Here is a 20950-nt window from a genome sequence, read left to right as displayed (position 1 = left end):
TCACTTTGTCCATGGCCGCATCTGACACTGCTGCTGGTACAGTATCAGTAGCCAATTCTGTCAGCACACAAAACACAGCTTCTTCCTCGTCAATGGCTCTTCCTCCCGAGAGCTTTCTGTGCCCGCCATGGGGTATGTACGATTACTTGTATTCTGATCAGTGTTCAACTCAGCAAGGTTATAATGGTGAAACCCAGTTTTCTTTAAGTCTTGAAGCTAAACTTACAGATCTTTCTTTATATAAAAATTTGTAATTTTTGCAAAAAGCTAAATATTTATTTTTTCTTTGACATTCAGTTAACTCACACATTTGAGAGCTCAATTTCCCCTAAACTTTAAATATGACTTACACAGTTGATTAGCCAATAGTGTTTAGACATTTGAAATACCATTATGAATGTAATGTAATTGATTTTCTAAATCACATAAGAAGGACGGCTTAACATTTTAACGAACCAAATCTTAAAGATATATTTCAGACTTGCAAATTAGGCAGATGACATCCGGGGAGCATTTCAAACATCTTAAAAAAGTAACCTGCACAAAGCAGCCCAACGATTATAAACGTTACACCTATATACACACAACTAATATGAAAGTGAAAGTAGGTTACTATTCTGTACCATCTAATCAGGGAAATAAAATTGCCATTTCAGGCCCATTTAGGAGACCACAGCAAGGGCTACTGGTCACCAGAGTTGGTGACCTACAGGGGCCGTGGCCTGGTGTGGTTTCCAGGTTAAGCAGCTGTGGTCGGAGGGGCTCCTGCTCCCCAGATTTTGTTGCCAAATTAAGGAGCCTTTCTAAACAGCTTCTTTTAGCTGAGATTTAAATAATCCCATTGATTTCCATGTCTTCCACCCTAGTGCCTTTCCCCAAAATAATTGGGCGGCATCTTAGGACCTCGGGTTTTTATTCCCTTGGGAATAACGGTTATGCAGCGTCCGCATTAAGGCTTGGATTGAACGCGGTGTTAATCCCGTGGCTGAGGCAGCGGCTTGTCGTCTACACCCTCAGGTGCTTCGTGTGCCACCGCCTTTCCTGTTACGTTGTCTCTTTTTTGACATTTTAATGAAAATGTTAAAACTCTTTACTGTTACTTAAGTAAAATGCACTTCTCCCCCCTTCACCTCAACAGGCCTCTTCTTCTGAAGACATGGGCAGGTGGATTGGGATTTTGCTGGCTGAGACGGGGTCCTCCACAGACCCTGGGGCCCTGCACTATGACTACATAGACGTGGAGATGTCGGCGAATGTCATTCAGACGGCCAAGCAAACCTTCTGGTAAGATCCACTGCCCTGCGAAACAGCACTGAAATTAAACAACTTTATTTTTTCCCTAATTTTCTTTTCCTTTTATGTGAGTGTATAGCCTTCAAGGGAAAAAAAAAAAAAAAACAGCTGAAGACTCTCCTTTTTGTATAATATTAACCCAAATTTTGATGAAATGTTTGTCATTTCAACCATCTGCGTTTTCTATTAGAACAGGCGTTGGCAAACTTTTTCTGCAGAAGGCAAGGTAGTAATATTTTTGGCTTTGTGGACCAAATGTTCCCTGTTAAAACGACTCAGCTCTGCTACTGCAGTCACACACGTAAATGAATGGGCATGGCTGTGTGCCAATAAGACTTTATTTGCAGACACAGGCAGTGGGCCAGATTTGACCCATGGGCTGTAGTTTGCTGACCCCTGTATTAGGGGAACAGTTCTATAAAGCATAAATAATTCAACATATTGCTGTAGTGACGACTGAGTTTTCAAAGCCACCAATCATATACTTTTAAAACTTAAATGTGATTTTTTTAAAGTGCTGTTATGTACAAAAATGTTCTTTTAAACTATGAATATTTCCTTAACATAATGATGGCAAAGAAAATTATAGCAGCAGTCCTCAAAGTATGGTCCACGGACCCCTGGGGGTATTCAAGACCCTTTCAGGCAGTCCCAAAGGTCAAAACTATTCTCATAATAACGCTAAGAAATTATTTTTCTTCTTCACTATAGTGACACTTGCATCGATGGTGCAGAAGCAACAGCAGGGCAGGGGGCGTGGCTAGATTGGCAGGTGCCTTAGCACCATCAGTGGTCACTCCACACCGTGCCGTGACCATGGCCACTGGCACTCGCTTGTAGTAAAAGGAAATGCTGTGTTCACTTAAGATGCCCGTGACGGGGACTTCTCTGGCGGTCCAGTGGTTAAGACTCCGCACTTTCACTGCAGGGGTTACGGGTTTGATCCCTGGCCTGGTAACTAAGATCCCGCAAGCCGTGCAGCGCGGCCAGAAGGAGAAAAAAAAGAAAAAAAAAAGATGTCTGTGATGAAGCAGTACAATTATTACTTTTTCTGTGAAGGGCCAGATAGTAGATATTTTTATTAAATCTCTCAAGTACATGTCTTTTTAACATTTACATAGCGGGCAGGACACACAAAGCGCTTGCGTTGACTGAACTGTCGTGTTGTCTTGAGGAAACGCTCTTGTAAGACTGAGTTGCTGACTAACCAGCTGCTCCCTAACCCCACCACAATGTCTTCACTTTTACTTGTAAGAGCAATGAACAGGTGAACCGCGGTTATTCAGATGTAGGTATATTTGCAGACACGCTTTCAGAAATGGACCGAGGGGGCCTCTCACCTCGAGGAAAACGGTGGGCAGTGTTTGTTGCCTGCAGTGGAGTTGAGCTTGCCCTCAGAAGTGAGAACTGGGGGGGATGCGTATCTGCCGCTGTGAGCTGACAGCTCCCCAGTACTCAGACTTTTCTGATAAGATTGGTGGTGACGCTGAGTGTGGGTTTTTTGATACGTATAGTGAAATGCGTGCATCTGACAGGTACACATAAGTCACGCACGGGTAAAAGGTCCATCCCACAAGCAAGAGAAACGAACGGGTTTTCATGTAAAAGAGGACTAAAAGTTCATTGATACAGTTTGAGAGTCTACATGGCAATTCATCATTAAGAAATTACCACTTGTAGGGCTTCCCTGGTGGCGCAGTGGTTGGGAATCCGCCTGCCGATGCAGGAGACACGGGTTCGTGCCCTGGTCCGGGAAGATCCCACATGCCGCGGAGCAACTAAGCCTGTGAGCCATGGCCGCTAGGCCTGCGTGTCTGGAGCCTGTGCTCCGCAACGGGAGAGGCCACAACAGTGAGAGGACCGCGTACCGCAAAAAAAAAAAAAAAGAAATTACCACTTGTCGAGTTTTGGCGTAGCATCAAAGAATATCTACCGTGACCTGGAAAAGCCGTTAAAATACACCTCACTTTTACAACTGGATATCTGCGGGAGGCTAGATTTTCTTCACACGCTTCAACCAAAACAACTTGTTGCAACCCGTTGAATGTTGAAGCACGTGTGAGAATCCAGCTGTCTTCTCTTAAGCCAAACATTGAATAGATTTACAAACATGTATAACTACCACTTTTCTCACTCCTTTTTTTTTGTTTTGGAAAATATAGTTAATTTTTATAGAAATATGTTTAAATATGGAGGCTTTATTCCCATTATTTTTATTTTTTATTTTTATTTTTTTTCTTTTTTGTTATACGTGGGCCTCTCACTGCTGTGGCCCCTCCCGTTGCGGAGCACAGGCTCCGGACGCGCAGGCCCAGCGGCCACGGCTCACGGGCCCAGCCGCTCCGCGGCATGTGGGATCTTCCGGGACCGGGGCACGAACCCGTGTCCCCTGCATCGGCAGGCGGATTCTCAACCGCTGCGCCACCAGGGAAGCCCTGTTCACATCTTTATTGGAGTATAATTGCTTTACAGTGGTGTGTCAGTTTCTGCTTTACAACACAGTGAATCAGTTATACATATACATATGTTCCCATATCTCTTCCCTCTTGCGTCTCCCTCCCTCCCTCCCTCCCTATCCCACCGCTCTAGGTGGTCGCAAAGCACCGAGCTGATCTCCCTGTGCCATGCGGCTGCTTCCCACTAGCCATCCACCCTACGTTTGGTAGCGTGTATATGTCCCTGCCACTCTCTCACTTCGTCACAGCTTACCCTTCCCCCTCCCCGTGTCCTCAAGTCCATGCTCTAGTAGGTCTGTGTTTTATTCCTGTCCTTGAATGGGGTTGTAGAATGAATGTTTATTTAACGATTGCCTGGGACATGCTGGGGCTGAGTAAGATGAAGATAATGTTTGCCCATATTAGGAATCAAGCCACCATGTTACACCCAATTAAGGTAAATAGCCTTGACAAAATGAATTAATCTCGTACAACTTTACTGGGAACTCTCCAGTAATGCTGGAGCATTTCTGAAGTACAAACTGCTTATTCTCACTACCGTTCTTTTGTGTGAAAACCAAGGTGACAATAGTCAAGTGCTGACTGTTCACCCTCGTGATTTTTTCCATAATAACATTGTATCTAATCAGCAAGGTGTAGGTAAATTCCAGTGAAACTCCTAATCATGCAGTAAATAAAGCACATTTAAAGTATCTCTTTAAGAAATGTAATATCCTTAAGTCCAGTTTTGCGAAATCTACGCATCCAGAGTGACATAAAAGAAAGGAGCTTATGGTTGTGAACCGTACTATTTGGGACCTTTTCTTAGTTTCCAAAAAGCCTCTCCTAAGTCCACGTGTAACTTAAGCGATAATAAGCAAACTCATAACCACATTTAAGAGAAACCCTGACTAAAAATATTTCCCCTAGAACACAAATGAGTGCGGACTATTCATCTAAACCAAATGCGGGAAGGTCACAGTTTTGAGAAAGGAAGGTAGATTGCAATTCTGAAAACTGATTTATTAAAAATAGGCATGTATTGCGTTTGTGGCTGCAGGAGTCTCTGCTACCCCGTTAAAACCTTTATAGGAGATGTCACTTAGCAATAAAATTTATTTTTATTTATTAGTTTTCTGCCAAACCTTCTGTAAAAATTGAGAGGAGAGATTTGACAAGGAAACAGCGTTCAAACTATAAAATATGGTAGCTTGCTAATGTGATAATCTGAAGTTGAATTCATTTTTGCCTTTACGTAAATTGTCATCCAGTTAATGAATCCTCTCAGGGTTATTAGGAGAAATTTTTGTACATCGGATTATGTCTGAGGGAGAAAGGTCAAGGGTATATTTGGGGAAGAGGACAGTAAAAGAAATAATAGTAATGTGAAGTCTCCCAGAAAAAGCGGTCTGTTTAAGAGTATTAATAATGGTAAACATTTGAAACAGACTTTCCTATGGCCTATTTTTAAATGAGATGTAGCTAGATGGTGTGATACAGGGCAGATATTCTGAAATTTTCTTCTGGAGCTCTTTTCAAGTCGTGCTGGGTCGGAGCCCCGTAAGAGAGCTGTGGCAACAGTGATGGCGATAGAAGCAGTCAATCAGTGCGGACACAGGGAGGGGAGCAGGCAGCCCGACGGGAAACTTCCACCTTGAGTCACCGTCTCATCTGAACCCCTGGGAGGTTTTATTCTAAAATACATTTCCTGAAAACATGAACGCACCTGGGAGGTATTAACGCTAAGTGAAATAAGCCAGACACAAGGGGACACATGCCGGATGACCCACTTAGGTGGGGTACCAGAGTAGGCAAATCCATAGAGGCAGGAAGTGGGGTGCTGGGTGCCGGGTGCCAGCGCTGGGGGGGGGAGACAGCGCTTCAGCTCTTTGGGAAGATGACAGGTTCTGGAGGTGGTGGTAGTGATGGCTGCACCACAGTGTGAATGTGCTTAGCGCCCCAGACCTGGACACTCAAAAGTGGCTAAGATGCTCGGGACCTCCCTGGTGGTCCAGTGGTTAGGACTCCGCGCTCCCAGTGCGATCCCTGGTTGGGGAACTAGGTCCCGCGTGCCGCAGCTAAGACCCGGCGCAGCCCAATAAATAAAATATTTAAAGAAACGTTGAGATGGTGACATTTCTGTTATGTATATTTTACCTATGCTTTTTTTTTTTTTTTTTTGCGGTACGCGGGCCTCTCACTGTCGTGGCCCCTCCCGTTGCGGAGCACAGGCTCCGGACGCGCAGGCGCAGCGGCCACGGCTCACGGGCCCAGCCGCTCCGCGGCACGTGGGATCCTCCCGGACCGGGGCACGAACCCGCGTCCCCCGCATCGGCAGGCGGACTCTCAACCGCTGCGCCACCAGGGAAGCCCCTTTACCTATGCTTTTTAAATTTTTTTTCTGTCTTATGTTTTTGGTTTAACAAGTGGCATACGGTCTCTTATTTCATTTTCACTTTCCTATTTGGCCAAAAATCCTATTTCAGGAAGAGTGCCAGGCCAGAAGGTGAGGGCCTCTTACTCGGTCTTGGATCCACTCTCTGTTTCGGGCCCAGAGACTTGGTTTGGGGGCCCGGGTCCCTCTCTGTGAGATGAGGGGCAGCCTAGCTGGTGGCCGAGGTCTCTTCCAGCCGGGACAGGACAGCCTGTGCGTCTGTGGCCTCCCCTTAGTGCCGTGGGTCAGAAGCATCCTGCTGGTGTCTGTCCCGAGTGAGTGAGCCTCCGTCCTGCCCCCTCGTGGTCCACGCGCCTTCCTGCATCTGTGTCCCAGCGCGAGTGCCAGGCTGGGCGCCGGAAACCAGAGACACAGACCAGGCAGGAGACAGTCTCTGGGCAGGGGGTCCGTCTGCCAGGACGTGGAACAGGTCCGGGTATCAGCGCTCACGGGCGGTGGAGCGTCCTGGGGCCACAGGCATGGGGAGGGCGTGGCCACCCCTTGTCCTGCCTCTCACGTGACCAAACCCTCACCCCCAAAACACCCTCAAACGGGATGTTTACACCAGAAAACTTCCAATATGTATCTAGAAACAAGGAGAACCTTTCTTTCTTTTCTGTACATTTTCTTTTCCTAAATATATGTTAATATATTTTAAGTATAGAATAATGATACACATTTTTGTATCAGAAAAAAGCAAGAAGAGTTATTTTGTAAATTAGAGAGAATACCGCGTCCGGGGTGGGACTCGCCGTGCGTGCTGTGTTGTCCCAGCAGAGGGACACCTGAGCCGCCTTCCTGCAGCCACAGGGCCGGCTGAGTGTTAAGGGCAGCTTGAGCCTGGGGGCTGACCCTTCACAGCCCCTTCCTCTCATTCCCTCCAGAACCGGAAATCCGAGCACAGTTGTGTTGCAAGACCTCTTGTCAGAGAGGCAGTCCTCACCTCGCCTCTTACTGCCTTCACTTTGTCTCATTTGCTCTCTTTTTTATTCATCTAGTTACCATAGAAATGTAAGATCTCAAGAAGAAGCAACATTGGAAAAAAAAAACCAACTATTTTTTTCATTTCAGGCTGTTTTAGTTTTCCCAATTCGGAGAAAAATGTTATCTAGGTTGTTTCTTCCCTAGGCATTGAGGTTTTTCGCTTATAACAGACATCCTGAGCAAACCGTTCACGCATTCCTTCCTTCCTTCATTCCCGTGTCCATTCATTCGTGCAGCTTGTATCAGCCAAGCACCTTCTGTGTGCTGCATGAACTGAACTGGCAAAGGCCGTGTCCTCCTGAAGCTCATGTTCCAGTGAGGAAAGCAGACAGCAGACACACGATCGTGCACCATGTTAGGTGGTGATTAGTGCTGGGAAGGAATAGGGGACAGGACAGGGACGCAGAGGTGGGAGGTTGGGGTGATCGGGAAGTTCCCACCGAGGCTGAAGGAAGGAGGGGTCTCAGAGAAGCGCCGTGGGCAGAGGGGGTGCCCTTGGCCAGCGAGCGAGAGCTACCAGGAGCCTGGGGTGAAGGCGGCGGACGTGGCGCTCGGAGCCTCGCGGGCCGTGCAGCACTGGATTGTCCTCGGAGCCACCGGGGCTTTGAGCAGAGCCGTGACACGAGCGACGGGGGTGGCCCCTGTCAGAGGCTCCCAGAAGTTCAGGGCCGTGCAGGGCAGAGGGGAAGGTGGGTAGTGACGCCGAACGAACACTGAGAACTCAAGAAATGCTGTGGGATGGACGTTCTAAAACGCTTATAGAACAGGTCCGTGGACTTTTCCTGAAAAAAGCCAGAGAGCAAATATTGATGCTTCAGTTTTGCAGACCAGACGGTCTCTGCCTTTGAGAATTAACAGGCTCATGAAAGAGGCACGTGAAAAAAAAAAGCAGCCACAGACGATTCGCCAGCGAAGAGTCCAGGTAAAGACAGGTGTTCCAGTAAAGCTTTGGCGACAGAAGCAGGCTGCCGATACAAACGGTGGTTTTTTCCGAGCGCCGGGCGTGTGCAGGCCTTGCTCTGGGTACCTGGCAGGGTCATCGTGGGTCCGGGCCGCAGTCCTCCGGGCGGGTGGTGTCGTGTCCTACGGGTGAGGAGCCTGGCCCGTGGCTGTGGGAGCACCCGATCCTGCCGGCGTCCCGCGCTAACACCTCCGTACCCTGCAGCCTCGGACGGAGCCTGAGCATCCGTCAGGGCTCCTGGAAGCCCTGCTGATCAACTGGAGGGTTGTAACCCGTTTCCTCTCTGTCAGTTTCATGAACAGGCGCGTTCTGTCCACTAACCCGTACGTGGGGAGCACCGCCAACGGCTACGCACACCCCAGCGGGACGGCACTGCACTACGACGACGTCCCCTGCATCGGCGGCTCGGTGAGTGCGCCGCGGGCAGAGCGGGCTCGGCTGTGCGGGAGGGCGGGGCTCCGTGCGTCTCCGTGACTTACGCCCCTGCTCTCTGTGCAAACGAGAGAAAGCTTCCGCTCTGAGACAAGATGAAAACTGCACCCCACCTCTGTCCTCTTTGACAGCCTGTTCATCTTCATGCACATCTGAACACGCAGGTAGTCGGACACCAGTAGACAGTCTGTCATTCCTGTCTGTGCCATTAGACGCAGGCCGACGTCACCATCGGGAGGGAGATGCTGCAGAGTAGCGGCCGTACTGCCAGCTCCAGACGCTGTCCCGCGGCCTCCGGGTGGGGTGCGCTCGCAGCGGGGGCCCCGTCCGGCGGAGAAGCAGGGGGGCGGGGGCGGGGGAGCGCGTTCCAGCGCAGATTAACGTGAGAGGGGCTCGTGTTAGGACTTGGGTGTCGGGGTGCGGGCACGCGTTGAAATCCCGTCGCAGCTGCAAGGCCCATGGGCTGGCGTCCCCTCTGAGTCCGGGGTGGCCTGGGGTGACTGGGACGTGGCTCCTGTCCCACAACAGGAACACGTTACGCCCGGTCGGTCTCCTCCTTGGCCCCCACCCCGTTCCCACCACCACCTTCGCCTCGGGGGCTGCAGGGCTGCAGGGGCTCTGGTGCCCACTGTGGCCGTGGCCGTCCACCCTGCAGAGAGTCTCGTGGGAGCCACACACTCGGGGAGAGCCCGCGGCGGCCCGACGGGAGCAGGTCCCGGTCCGGTCTCTGCGGCCCTGCGGCCCTGCCGCTGTGCCGTTTCCAAGAGGGCCCGGCTCTCGGCCTCTGCCTGCTGGTCTTGGTGGAACCTGCCCTCATCGCAGACCCGACCGCCACCTCGTCCTCGTAGGACAGTCTGCTCCTCTGAGCCTTGATCTCAGCGCCAGCTTGTCTGGAAAGATAAAACACGCAAACCTGCCTCTGCATCTTCCCGCCCGGAGGCCCCCTCGTGTACCTTTCCCCAGAGGGCTTTCTCCCCGTGCACGTGGTTTAGAGAAACCGTGGACCTGCACAGACGCTGCTCTAGTTCCCGCATCCCTTCATCCCTGTTAATACCACACGGGTTCAGGCACCCCCAGGACTGAGCTTTCTTTAGGTCATGCATGGCTTCAGCTGGTTCAGAAACGAGAAGCTGCCCTTCTCCAAGGCTCTGCATTTAGGACTCGTTTCTGCGTGTACATCGCTGGGCGGGCGACGTAGGTGATTAAGACAGAACGCCCGGTGCGCAGCGTTTGTGGCTCATTTGCTCGTTAAGGGCTTCCTTGACGTTCAGGCCTCTCTTTAAACTGTTGTTCTACTTGCTGGGCTCTGTGACCGGGCCCTTTGTTTTGCGAGAGCCTGCACTTCTCAGTTTTATAAGGTTCATACTTTTGAGCCGATACCTGACATTTTAGCAATGTTTCAACTTCAGTAATTCTTACCCATTCGGCGTTCCCCCTGAGGCCTAGATGAAAGTGAATCTCAAAGAGGATCTTCTGACAGGCACACGCACACTTTTAATCTAGAAGTTCTCTGGTGTTTGTTTTCTAAGTCTTCCATGTGACTTAATCCTTTGGTATTTTAGGAAAATGATGGTCTGGTCTAGACCATTTTAACAACCCTGGACAAATATATGCTAGGTTGTCATTACGAAGCTCACATCCACGTTTATCTACATGTACCATTATTTTTAGGTTGTAGATGGGTCCCCGGCATCACAAAAATAGACACACTGAAGTGATTGCAAAGGAATAAAAAACACTCTTACTATGAAAATTTAAACCTTTTCTATTTTTATAACGAAAGGCTGTAATTATATCCTGGCAGAAAGGAGAACTCTGCAAGAAGGATATAAAAATAGAGTAAGATAAGTATAGTATATGAATTAATATTTTCTCTTTTTTAAAAAAAATGAAAGCAATTCCTTTAAAACTTAAAAGAATCTGGGTGTGGTTGTAAGTTTGAGTTTTAATTTATACTTTAATGTCCATGTTCTAAAGTGGCTTGTAGCTATTTTAATCCTTTGTAAAAAGGCTTTCCACTAAAATAATGCCATTCTATCATTTATAGTTTGAAACATCCTATTTTCTATGATTATTCGATTTCTTTCTTTTGACAGCCTGTGTTTTTGGTTACTGCACTTTCTTCAGGCGTAACTAAGTGTGGAACGGGTGATGCTGACATTCACCCATAGAACTTAAATCCCTGACACCCGCATAGCACGCTTGGAAGCGTCCAGAGGTGTTCTGGCATCGAGCCCCTCATCTTACCCTGGAGGAGCCTGAGGTTCAGACCCCAGGCAGTGTGTACTTATGAGCACAGTTCTAATCCAGCTCTGCCTCTTACAGCTGTGTGACCTCTCTGCCTCAGTTTCCCCCTACTTCATAAGATTCCTATGAGAATTATGTGAGTCTTTTTTTTTTTTTTTTTTTTTTTTTTTTTTTTTTTTTGCGGTACGCGGGCCTCTCACTGTTGTGGCCTCTCCCGTTGCGGAGCACAGGCTCCGGACACGCAGGCCCAGCGGCCACGGCTCACGGGCCCAGCCGCTCCGCGGCACGTGGGATCCTCCCGGACCGGGGCACGAACCCGCGTCCCCTGCATCGGCAGGCGGACTCTCAACCACTGCGCCACCAGGGAAGCCCTATGTGAGTCATTTTTACTGTGAAATAAGATAAGGTGCTTTGGGGACTTCCCTGGTGGTCCAGTGGTTAAGAATCTGCCTTCCAATGCAGGGGATGCAGGTTTGATCCCTGGTCAGGGAACCAAGGTCCCACGTGCCATGGGGCAGCTAAGCCCACGCGCTGCAACTACTGAGCCCACACGTCACAACTAGAGAGCCCGTGTGCCACAACTAGAGAGAAGCCTCCGCGCCGCAATGAAGAGCCTGTGTGCCACAACTAAGACCCAACGCAGCCAAAAAAATAAGAATAGTAATAAAATACAGATAATAATATCTGTCAGTATTTTTTAAAGAAAAGGTAAAGTGCTTTGCTGGGATCTTAGCGTACTTTCTCAGTAGAATCAGAGCCCCCAGTCTCCAGATGGACCCCAGTCCAGCATTCCTTTCGTCACATCACATTGCTTCAGCTTTCTGGGTCAGGAGGACTTCCGAAATCCAGTTCTTTAAAGAAATGTCAAACATATATACATACATATATATATATATATAGCCTGCTTTAACAAACAAAACAAAAAAAAATGATCATAAGCCAATGGCCTTGGGAACGATTTAAGGAAAAAAGAATCCTTAAGTCCCCACAGGTAGAAAAGTCCTTCTGAATCCGTCCACCTAGCTGAGTGTGTGTGTTTTACTGGGGGTACGTGCATGTGTTTTGGGGTGCTTGCTAATAACATCTCAATGTGCTTTGCTTCCTGTGGCCGAGGCTCTAACGACAAGCTGTGTGTGTTGCAGTGGGCACCCGACGGTGGCTTTCCTGCTCCCCGTGGCCGAGGCCTGGGAGAAGAGACGCTCTATGATAACGCGGTCCTGTACGATAACTTGCCATCTCCGAAAATCTTTGCCCGCTACCCTCCTGCTGACAGGAAGGCCGCGAGGCCATCTCCTGACAAGCTGTCCTGTAACCACTACAAGCACCCTGCCTCTTCCGGTCCGTCGTCCTCCCCGTCTGTCACTAACACCTCTTCTCTGGGGAGGGCATCTCTCGGGCTCAGCTCACAGGTACAGCATCTCCTTCTGTCTTCTAGAATCGCTTTAAGTCACGGTCGTCCATCAGGGCTTTGCAGGGAGGGTCTGTTTGTCAGCTTGGGGTCAGCGAGCCCCGTCAGGGTAAAGCGCCGGGTTTTTCCCTCAACTAGAATATAATCTGCAAATACGCAACGTTTGGCCACCCAGGGACGGATTAAATACAGTGAGTCCCCTACGTACGAACCTTCAAGTTGTGAACTTTTCAAAGATGCGAACATGCCCCTGGATGCCCCTGTACTTTTCAGGGTACCGTACTGTAAGATGAAAAACGTTTTCTTTATTTTTTGTGTTTGTTTTTTATGTGTTACTTGTGTGATTATGAACCTATGCAAGTATTATAAACCGATTACAGTACTCTATAGCCGACTGTGTTAGTTGGGTACCCAGGCTAACTTTACAAACAGATTGGACTTACGAACGCGCCCTTGGAACAGAACTCATTCGTATGTAGGGGACTTACTGTACACCTGACTAGTTCACGGTTTACGTTCTGTGTTTCTTTGCCTGTGCCTGGCTCTCTTTCCATTCTTGGGAGGTTACCCAGTGAATTTTGTGAATTACGGCAATTAAAGGCAAAGATGTTAAAGAGCGCGGGGACGGTGGGACGGTAACAGTTTTCAGAAGATTTTTGAGCTGCAAGTTCCTTTCCTGTGTTTCCGTAACACGTAAGTGAGGGAGGGTGGGCTTCACGTGGCACTTGCTTTTCGATCTTTAAACATTAAATAGGATTATCCCGAGAACTACAATATTTTCCCGTAATGTCCCCCCGAAAACCAAGTAGATAATAAGGATTTGGGACTGTAATTGAATGGTCAGTAACCTTGGTATTGAACTATCGTCCATCTCACACCTCGTATTTGTGGCACATGGTAACGCTTCAGTGTAAATATCATGGTGTGTTTTCATGCATGTCAACCTAGGATTTTTTTATGCTTTGAGTAAAGATCTAAGCACCACGTGGAAGAATATTCTAGAAGCATAAAGCAGAGGGGCACATTTTTAATTATTTTCTTTTCCTTTCATTTTTGGAGTAATCTTAAGGGAATGATGAATGCCAAGTAAGATTCTAGAATTTCAGAGAGTTATAGCAGTTCTTCGAAACCGGTTCTTTTCATCAAAGTCACGTGAGAAGATTTTTGTTTGTTTTTTATTTATAACAACTGTTAGAGATTCTCATTCACTGAATCTGAGGGGCCCGGGCCGACGTATGGTCAGACGTGGGAGCCACTGGCTTCTAGTTTTTTTGAGTATTTACTAAAACGTCTGGTAGGTCGTGTGCTTCGCCCACTAAGTGAATGTGTCTCTGGCGATGTATTTATCTGTCTTTTTATTGGTAGTAGAGTTCCCTTGGGTAAAAAATTGTGGGAAAAAATAGACTATCTTGTACATTCGGATTGTCCCCAGATTCGTTTGGAATCAGTCATTCGATCCGTGGTTCATGTACGTTTGCATTTTGTTCATTTTTATTTTAAGTAGGAAACACATTTGCAAGCCGTTTACCTTTAGCTTTCATGTCCTCATTCGGCCCTTTGAACGGGGGACCTACTGTTTAATGGAGAGAGCTCACCGTCCCCACACGCCTGCCGTATGTGTGCCGTAGGTGTGTGTGCTGCGTCCGTTAACCTCTGAGAACCGTGTGCGAGACGTCAGCATCTTTATGTTTTTAAATGAGCTCACAGAGGCTCAGAAAGCGTTAATGCTGTGCTCCGCGTCTCCTGTGACGGAGCGGGAATTTGAAGCTTCCAAAACCCAGGCCCACAGCAGTTAGAAACGTGGTGCAGCGCAGGAGCTCGGGCTTGGACGTGTACAGTCGGCCTTTGCCGTTCGGCTGGACTTATGACCCAGCCAAGGTACACGTGCATCGCTTAAGCAAAATGCAACACGGGTCGGCTTGCGGCCATCAAAGAAGTTAGGGGTGTGTTGAATTGTTTTTGAAAACCTGTGGTTAGTTAAAATTTAGTTCATGCTGTTTCTGTATTTTGCCTCTTTTGCTTCCTTCCTCAGACCCCGTCAGTGAATCGAAAGATAGTTATTTATCCAGTTAGGACATCGGTATCGAAACCCTGGGAGTTGAACTCTTAAGTGCACGCTCAAGCTACTTTCCCGAAGAGCATTCCACCAAAATTAAAGCTGTTTATCTTTGGAAACACAGACTTTTAGTAATCTCGACCAAAGGGTCTCAGATACCCACTGTCTGTGCCAGTGTCTTGATCGGCGTATGTGATCTCCTGGTCGAAATAGGTGACTTTTGGTGCGTTCCAGCTGAAGCCATCCTAGCGTATCTCGTTTGTTTTGGACCTAAGAAGGTGCTAGAACCTTCTTAGCTGCTCTGGGAAAGTCCCAGCAGTGCAGTGCTGGGAAACCAGATTGGTTTTCTACTACCCGCATTTTTTTCTGCCTATGCTGCGTTCTACTTGAAGAGCTCGGGACTGAAACAATTTACTGCAAAAACCCCAAGGTTTTTGTCTGTTTGTTTCTAATTCTCTCTTTGTTTATTTCAACAGTTGAAGGGTAAAAAACCGCCCCCCGTGGCATCCAACGGGCTTACGGGAAAAGGCAAGGCTCTGAGCAGTCAGCAAAGAAAAGCTGATTCAGTGGCTGGCGTGAAGCGGACGCCTTCAAGTAAGTTGATCCTTCGATCTCCCTCGTTCTAGCTTTGGGTGCCGTGTGCAGAGTTGGGGCTGTCTAGCCCCCTTCCTCCCTCACCTGACCAGGTGGAGAATGCCAGGTTGGGGGGCCAGCTGGAGAGATGGCACGGTTTGCATCCGCGTCCTTCCTCGCTTGCCGGATTGAGGAATGGCCACGATTTGTAGCCCAGCTTTCATTTTATAACCGCTGCATATATGAGGAAAGACAAAGCTGGCTTAACTGTAGAATTGCCTGCGCGTATTTCCGTGTGAGGCAGTTTGTGGGTGCAGCTGGCAGTGCTGCTGTGAGCGACCCTGGACGGTGGGTCGGGACACCTCGGTTTGTGTCCTTGATCTGCTGAGTGAGTGAGTGACTTGGGTTGAGTCACGTAGACTCTCTGAAGCCAGCCTCTGTGTGTTAGAGGTGTAGACAGGTGGCTGCTGTGGTTTCTGTGGCTGAAATAATTGGGGGAACTCGTGTACCTCAGGGCACGGGAGACTGTCAGGGTCTGTAAGGAACTCCTGCCCCCGCTGTGCCTCCTAGCCTTCAAGCAGCCGTGATTTCTCTCCTCCCGTGTCATTCTCCTGGCCCCTTGATCAGGGCGGAGCCGTAACCTACCCCACTGGGCAGATGTAGACGTAAGCTCAGAGAGGTGGCGTGGCTTCCCCGAGGTCTCACCGCCGGCCGATGACAGAACCAGCGTGAGGACCAGGTTTTCAGCTTCCGGACCTGGCAGGGGCTGGACCGGGCAGAGGAGCGGCGAGACTCCGGTGAACGGCGGCCCGTCAGCGCGCTCGGCCTCCTGCCCGATGTGCAGATACTAGACTCTAGGGGTACTGTTATCGCAGGTGTGTCCATTCGCTGCAGCCCGGGCTGTGTCGGGTGGATTCCTCTTCCTCCAGCCAGCCCGGCAGCGTCGGTTCATTCCAGCCCTGTGCCTGCTGCGGGCACCGCAAAGGTGAGATAGAGCAGCGGCCGGGTCCCCCACGCAGACGCGGGCCTCAGCACGGGCTCTTAGCAGGCTCAGAAGCTCCTCGGCGGGTGTGGGCCTGTCGGGGACGGTTTCCAAGAGGGGAAGATGGGAGTTGGCCTGAGCTCGAGTTTGACGTGAACACCTGCGAAGCTGTGTCGACACACTTTCTGAACCTGGTTCAGCGTACCTGGTGGACCAGGCTCCCTCCAGGTAGTAACCCTACACCAGGCGACAGGTCACCTGACTGCTGAGCTCCCTGTGTGCGCGGTGATGGGCTTTCAGAGTCTGGATTTCAGAGTCAGCGCCCGGGCTGGTCCCGCATGGCTGAGCCGCCGTTGTGCCCCGGGTCTCCTGCTCCTGCCCCAGGAAACCTGTGCTTGCTTTTTTTTTTTTTTTTTTTTTTACATCTTTATTGGAGTATAATTGCTTTACAGTGGTGTGTTGGTTTCTGCTGTATAACGAAGTGAATCAGTTATACATACACATATGTTCCCATATCCCCTCCCTCTTGCGTCTCCCTCGCACCCTCCCTATCCCACCCCTCTAGGTGGTCACAGAGCACCGACCTGGTCTCCCTGTGCTATGCGGCAGCTTCCCACTAGCTCTCTAATTTACGTTTGGTAGTGTGTATATGTCCATGCCACTCTCTCACTTCGTCACAGCTTACCCTTCCCCCTCCCCATATCCTCAAGTCCATGCTCTAGTAGGTCTGTGTCTTTATTCCCGTCCTACCCCTAGGTTCTTCATGACCTTTTTTTTTTGGTAGATTCCATATATATGTGTTAGCATATGGTATTTGTTTTTCTCTTTCTGACTTACTTCATTCTGTATGACAGGCTCTAGGTCCATCCACCTCGCTACAAATAACTCAATTTTGTTTCTTTTTAGCGCTGAGTAACATTCCATTGTATATATGTACCACATCTTCTTTATCCATTCATCTGTCAATGGACATTTAGGTTGCTTCCATGTCCTGGCTATTGTAAATAGAGCTGCAGTGAACATTGGGGTACATGACTCTTTTTGAATTATGGTTTTCTCAGGGTATATGCCCAGTAGTGGGATTGCTGGATTGTATGGTAGCTCTATTGTTAGTTTTTTAAGGAACCTCCATACTGATCTCCATAGTGGCTGTATCAATTTACATTCCCACCAGCAGTGCAAGAGTGTTCCCTTTCCTCCACACCCTCTCTAGCATTTATTGTTTCTAGAGTTTTTGATGATGGCCATTCTGACCGGTGTGAGGTGATATCTCATTGTAGTTTTGATTTGCATTTCTCTAATGATTAGTGATGTTGAGCATCCTTCCATGTGTTTGTTGGCAATCTGTATATCTTCTTTGGAGAAATGTCTATGTAGGTCTTCTGCCCATTTTTGGATTGGGTGGTTTGTTTTTTTGATATTGAGCTGCATGAGCTGCTTGTAAATTTTGGAGATTAGTCTTTTGTCCGTTGATTCCTTTGCAAATATTTCCTCCCATTCTGAGGGCTGTCTGTTGGTCTTGCTTTCATGACATCAGCTCACCTGCGCGTCCCTTCTCCTCGGACACACATTCAAGCAGCCAGGTGGGCCAAACCCTCCTCCTCCTCATTCATTTACTGTGCTGCTTTTCTCACCTTATTTGTCCAGCAAATCTTATTTCCCTCATGCAGTTGGGTGTATTTATATTCACTTAAAATTTGAGTGTTGTCCACTTGGGGAGGGGCAGGTGGGGGAGGGCGTAACGTGTCTGGAAAGCCTTGTGATGTGAGACCGGAACCGCAGGAAATCTCTGTCTGCATAGCATCCCCCCGTCTCTCAGCACCTGTGCTTATTTTACTTCTTAGATGATGCGTTCCTGTATTTTATGAGGGCTTCTGTAGGGAATTTTTATTAACTTTGCTGACATCCAATGACGAAAAAAGGGAAAAATAATTGTGCTCTGTGTTTTTTGCTGAATTCAGCCAGTTGCATTATAGCCTGGACGGGGTTTATTGCGTGGGGACCAAATGATGTGGAAGGTGGTAAGTGACTGCACACAGGTTTGTCGGGGAGACGTCTTAGATCAGAGACGAGTGGCCAGAGTTTGGACCGTGCTCTGTTTATGCAACATGTGGTTACCCAGGCCACTAAGCGCAGGGCTTTTGTTTCAAGTTGTTGATTTGGTCACCCTCATGCTGCGATCCTTTTAGTATCATTCTGTGGGGGGGTGGGGGTGGTTTTTAGAGAGGGGAGGATGGAGTGGGGAGTGATGGCTTTGTGCCTGCCTCCGTAAGTGCGCGGTGGTCACGCGGTCACGGTGGTTTGCATCGTAAGAATCCGTGAATGCGGGGTTTAGGACAGGCGCTAGAAGTCGTTAGAAATGGCTCGTCGTTGTCTGGCAGAGAGGACAGGGTTCCGGGGCCTCCATTATCACCGACAGGGACGGGAGCTGCCAGGGAGTGTCCACCGCGGCCCGGGCATCCCATGATTCTGTCAGGTGGGTTTTAGTACATGTATCGAATTTTTCTTTTAACCCCACAAGTTAGGCCTTAGCACTTCTGCTTTATAGAGGGTGGAGCTGAGCCTTCGGGGGGTTTATTGCATGTCCACAATCATGGTCTCTTCCCTGGCCAACTGCCTTTATTATTAACCATGACACCGCCCTCCGTGGCTTCTCCCCAGAAGTCGTTTCTAGTCTAAGAAGGGAGTCAGACGTGCCAGGCCCCCACCATATGGTATCTCGTGGAATGTGAGCTCGCAGGTGCAGGAGGTGCAGGAGGCCTTGGGTCGTCACCAGGTTGGAGCCGTTGGCTGTCAGGAGCCATTGGGAGACCACAGAAGCTGCACAGCGGTGAACCCTTCTTACTATTGGAAGGCCAGAATAATTCGGGGACGAGAGCATTGGCTCAGGATTTTAACGCCCTATTCACCAGCAGCGTGATGTTGGCCAAAGCTCTGAATTTTCCGGAAGGCTGGTTTCCTCTCCGTTCGTTTACGCACGCGCTTTATTTAATGAGCATCTACACAGTGCCCGGTCTGTGCGTACTCAGAGTTCTGTACCGGTATTGCTTTAATCCCCGGAACAGCCCTGTGAAGTGCCTGCTCTTACCCCCGTCGCACAGGCGAGGAAACGGAGACACGGAGAGGTGAGGCGCCCTGTTGAAGGCCACGCAGCTCAGGTGGCAAGCTGGGGTTCCCACCTAGGCGCTCGGGCTCCAGACACTCATCCGGGTGCCCCTTCATTTTCTAACTTGCTCAGCCACTCACTCAGCGGATATTTATCGCGTGCTCCGTCCATGCCGGGTACCCACCCCCCTGGAGGTGGGGATGGCGCCGTCAGGTCAGCAAAAGGAGTTGGACAGCACGGTTAGAAGGATCAGACGTGACAGTGTAATGGAAGTGTTTTGAAAACTACAGAGAACTACGCACATCAGGAGGTCATTTCTGATGTTGGTGGACCCCTCTCCTTTCAGATTACAGAATGTTTTGTTCACTCTGGACCTTGCTGAAGACTATATGTTGCATGCCTCAAAGGGAGGCGTCCAAGGAGTTTCCTAACATTCTATTTTCATTTTAAAAATTTGTTTCAGAGAACGTTGGATAATCTGAACTGGTCACTTTTCTGTTCGGTTCAAACCTGTCCTGTTGTCTTTCTTGTTGAATGAGCAAGACGACTAGCTTTGAGTTTATTTCACTGAGCAGGCTGATTAAACAGGCTTTATGAATTACCCTGTCATCTACTTGGTTAAACCTAATTTCCTGTTGATGCTTTTTTTTTTTTTTCCAAGATGCTGACCAGTACAAATATGGCAAGAACCGGGTGGAAGCGGATGCCAAGCGGCTGCAGGCCAAAGAGGAGGAGCTGCTGAAGAGGCGGGAAGGCCTGCGTGACAGGCTGGCCCAGCTGCGGAAGGAGAGGAAGGGCCTGAGGGCCGCCATCGAAGTGAACGCCGGTACGAGGGCCCTGCTTCTGTTGACGCCAGAGTCTTAGCCTCTTCCGCCCTCGGGGTCGGAGCCTCCCGAGGCTCTCCTCTCAGTAAGACCCGGTCATTCCATGCGCTGCTTCTTGCAGCCTTGGTGCAAGCCCAGGGCAGGTGCCACAATGTGGAATCATGGACCAGGTGGGAGGAGGCCGGGCCCGGACCTCAAGTCGCCGGCTGAGGTTGGGTCGGTGCCGGGGAGCCGTCCCAGCCTTGGGGGCTGACGGCAGAGCTCGCGGAGAGCACAAGCCTCGCGGCTCACGAGTTAGGGTCACTGTGTGTGAGGGCGGTGTCCCCGCAGGAGGGCGGGTATAGTACTCAGAAGCCCAGCTGAGAGGTCTTTGCGTGGGTGGGAGGAGCCCTCCGTTCCCCGAGCAGGGACTGGTGAGGACCAGGCCGTGATGGATTCGTGGAAGGGACCAGGGGAGGGGGAACAGCCCCAGAGAGGAAAGAAGAGGGAGATGTGGGTGAGGACAGAGCCGTGTCTCGGGGGCAGCCCGTCTGTCCCCATCGGCGGGAGCTGGCCGTGTGGTTCCTGGCTCCGGCGCTGGGGCTGCTGAGATGTATGTCTCCTCAGCTCAAGACGGAGTTGGATCCTGGGGCAAGGCTGACGCTCTAGATTTCAGTTTCTGGCCTCGGGGGCTGAGGAGGAGGAATGTAGAGACCAGAGTGGTCCCGAGAGGAAGAACCTGCTTTCCAGCGACTTCTGTGCCGAAGGAGTCGGCGTGTGTACAGCGCGGTCAGTCGTCAGGTCCAGCCTTTCCTGACTTCGTGCCTATATGGTTTTTAAGAAAGAAAGTGCTTTCAGAGTTTAAAGAACAGCAGGCTGGGTGTGGGCTGAACCCGTTCAAGAGAGCCTGTAGGAGGGGCAGGAGGTAGCATCTCCCACGAGGCCCCCCCCCCATCCCCGCGCCCCGGGGGACCAGAGGCTCCGTCAGAGAACCGGACGGGAGCCTCCAGGTCAGCAGGACAGGAGGAGAGTTTCTTCCCGCTGTTGTTTCCAGTTTGTAGGACAGTGAAGATGCAGAAAGATGAGACCAGCTTTGGGCCTTGCAAAAGAGGTTGTCACGTGCTACCAGGCGGTCGGCCAGGGCCGTGCTCACAAGTCGCTTAACCCTTGGGATCGCTTTCCTTATCTGTCCGGTGGGCAAATCGCCTGCCTTTCCGTGCCACTGTAACACACTAC

At 49.7% G+C, this 20950-nt stretch overlaps 1 protein-coding gene across 4 annotated transcripts in view; it reads left to right on the top strand.

Annotated features, from left to right (window-relative positions):
- The window catches only part of AFAP1 (actin filament associated protein 1), a 155403-nt gene that overhangs the window by 126994 nt on the left and 7459 nt on the right, over positions 1-20950 (top strand). For 3 of the 4 annotated variants that reach the window (XM_067036757.1, XM_059067722.2, XM_067036758.1), the window contains 5 exons: positions 1139-1284; positions 8398-8515; positions 11929-12195; positions 14727-14844; positions 19573-19737. In XM_067036757.1, coding sequence (XP_066892858.1) covers positions 1139-1284; positions 8398-8515; positions 11929-12195; positions 14727-14844; positions 19573-19737 — 814 coding nt within the window. The remainder of the gene's footprint in view (positions 1-1138; positions 1285-8397; positions 8516-11928; positions 12196-14726; positions 14845-19572; positions 19738-20950) is intronic. The other variant, XM_059067719.2, reaches the window with a different exon arrangement.

The sequence above is a fragment of the Kogia breviceps genome, chromosome 6, assembly GCF_026419965.1.
Source record: "Kogia breviceps isolate mKogBre1 chromosome 6, mKogBre1 haplotype 1, whole genome shotgun sequence".
NCBI lineage: Eukaryota > Metazoa > Chordata > Mammalia > Artiodactyla > Physeteridae > Kogia > Kogia breviceps.
This window is presented reverse-complemented; position numbering and strand designations above follow the sequence as displayed.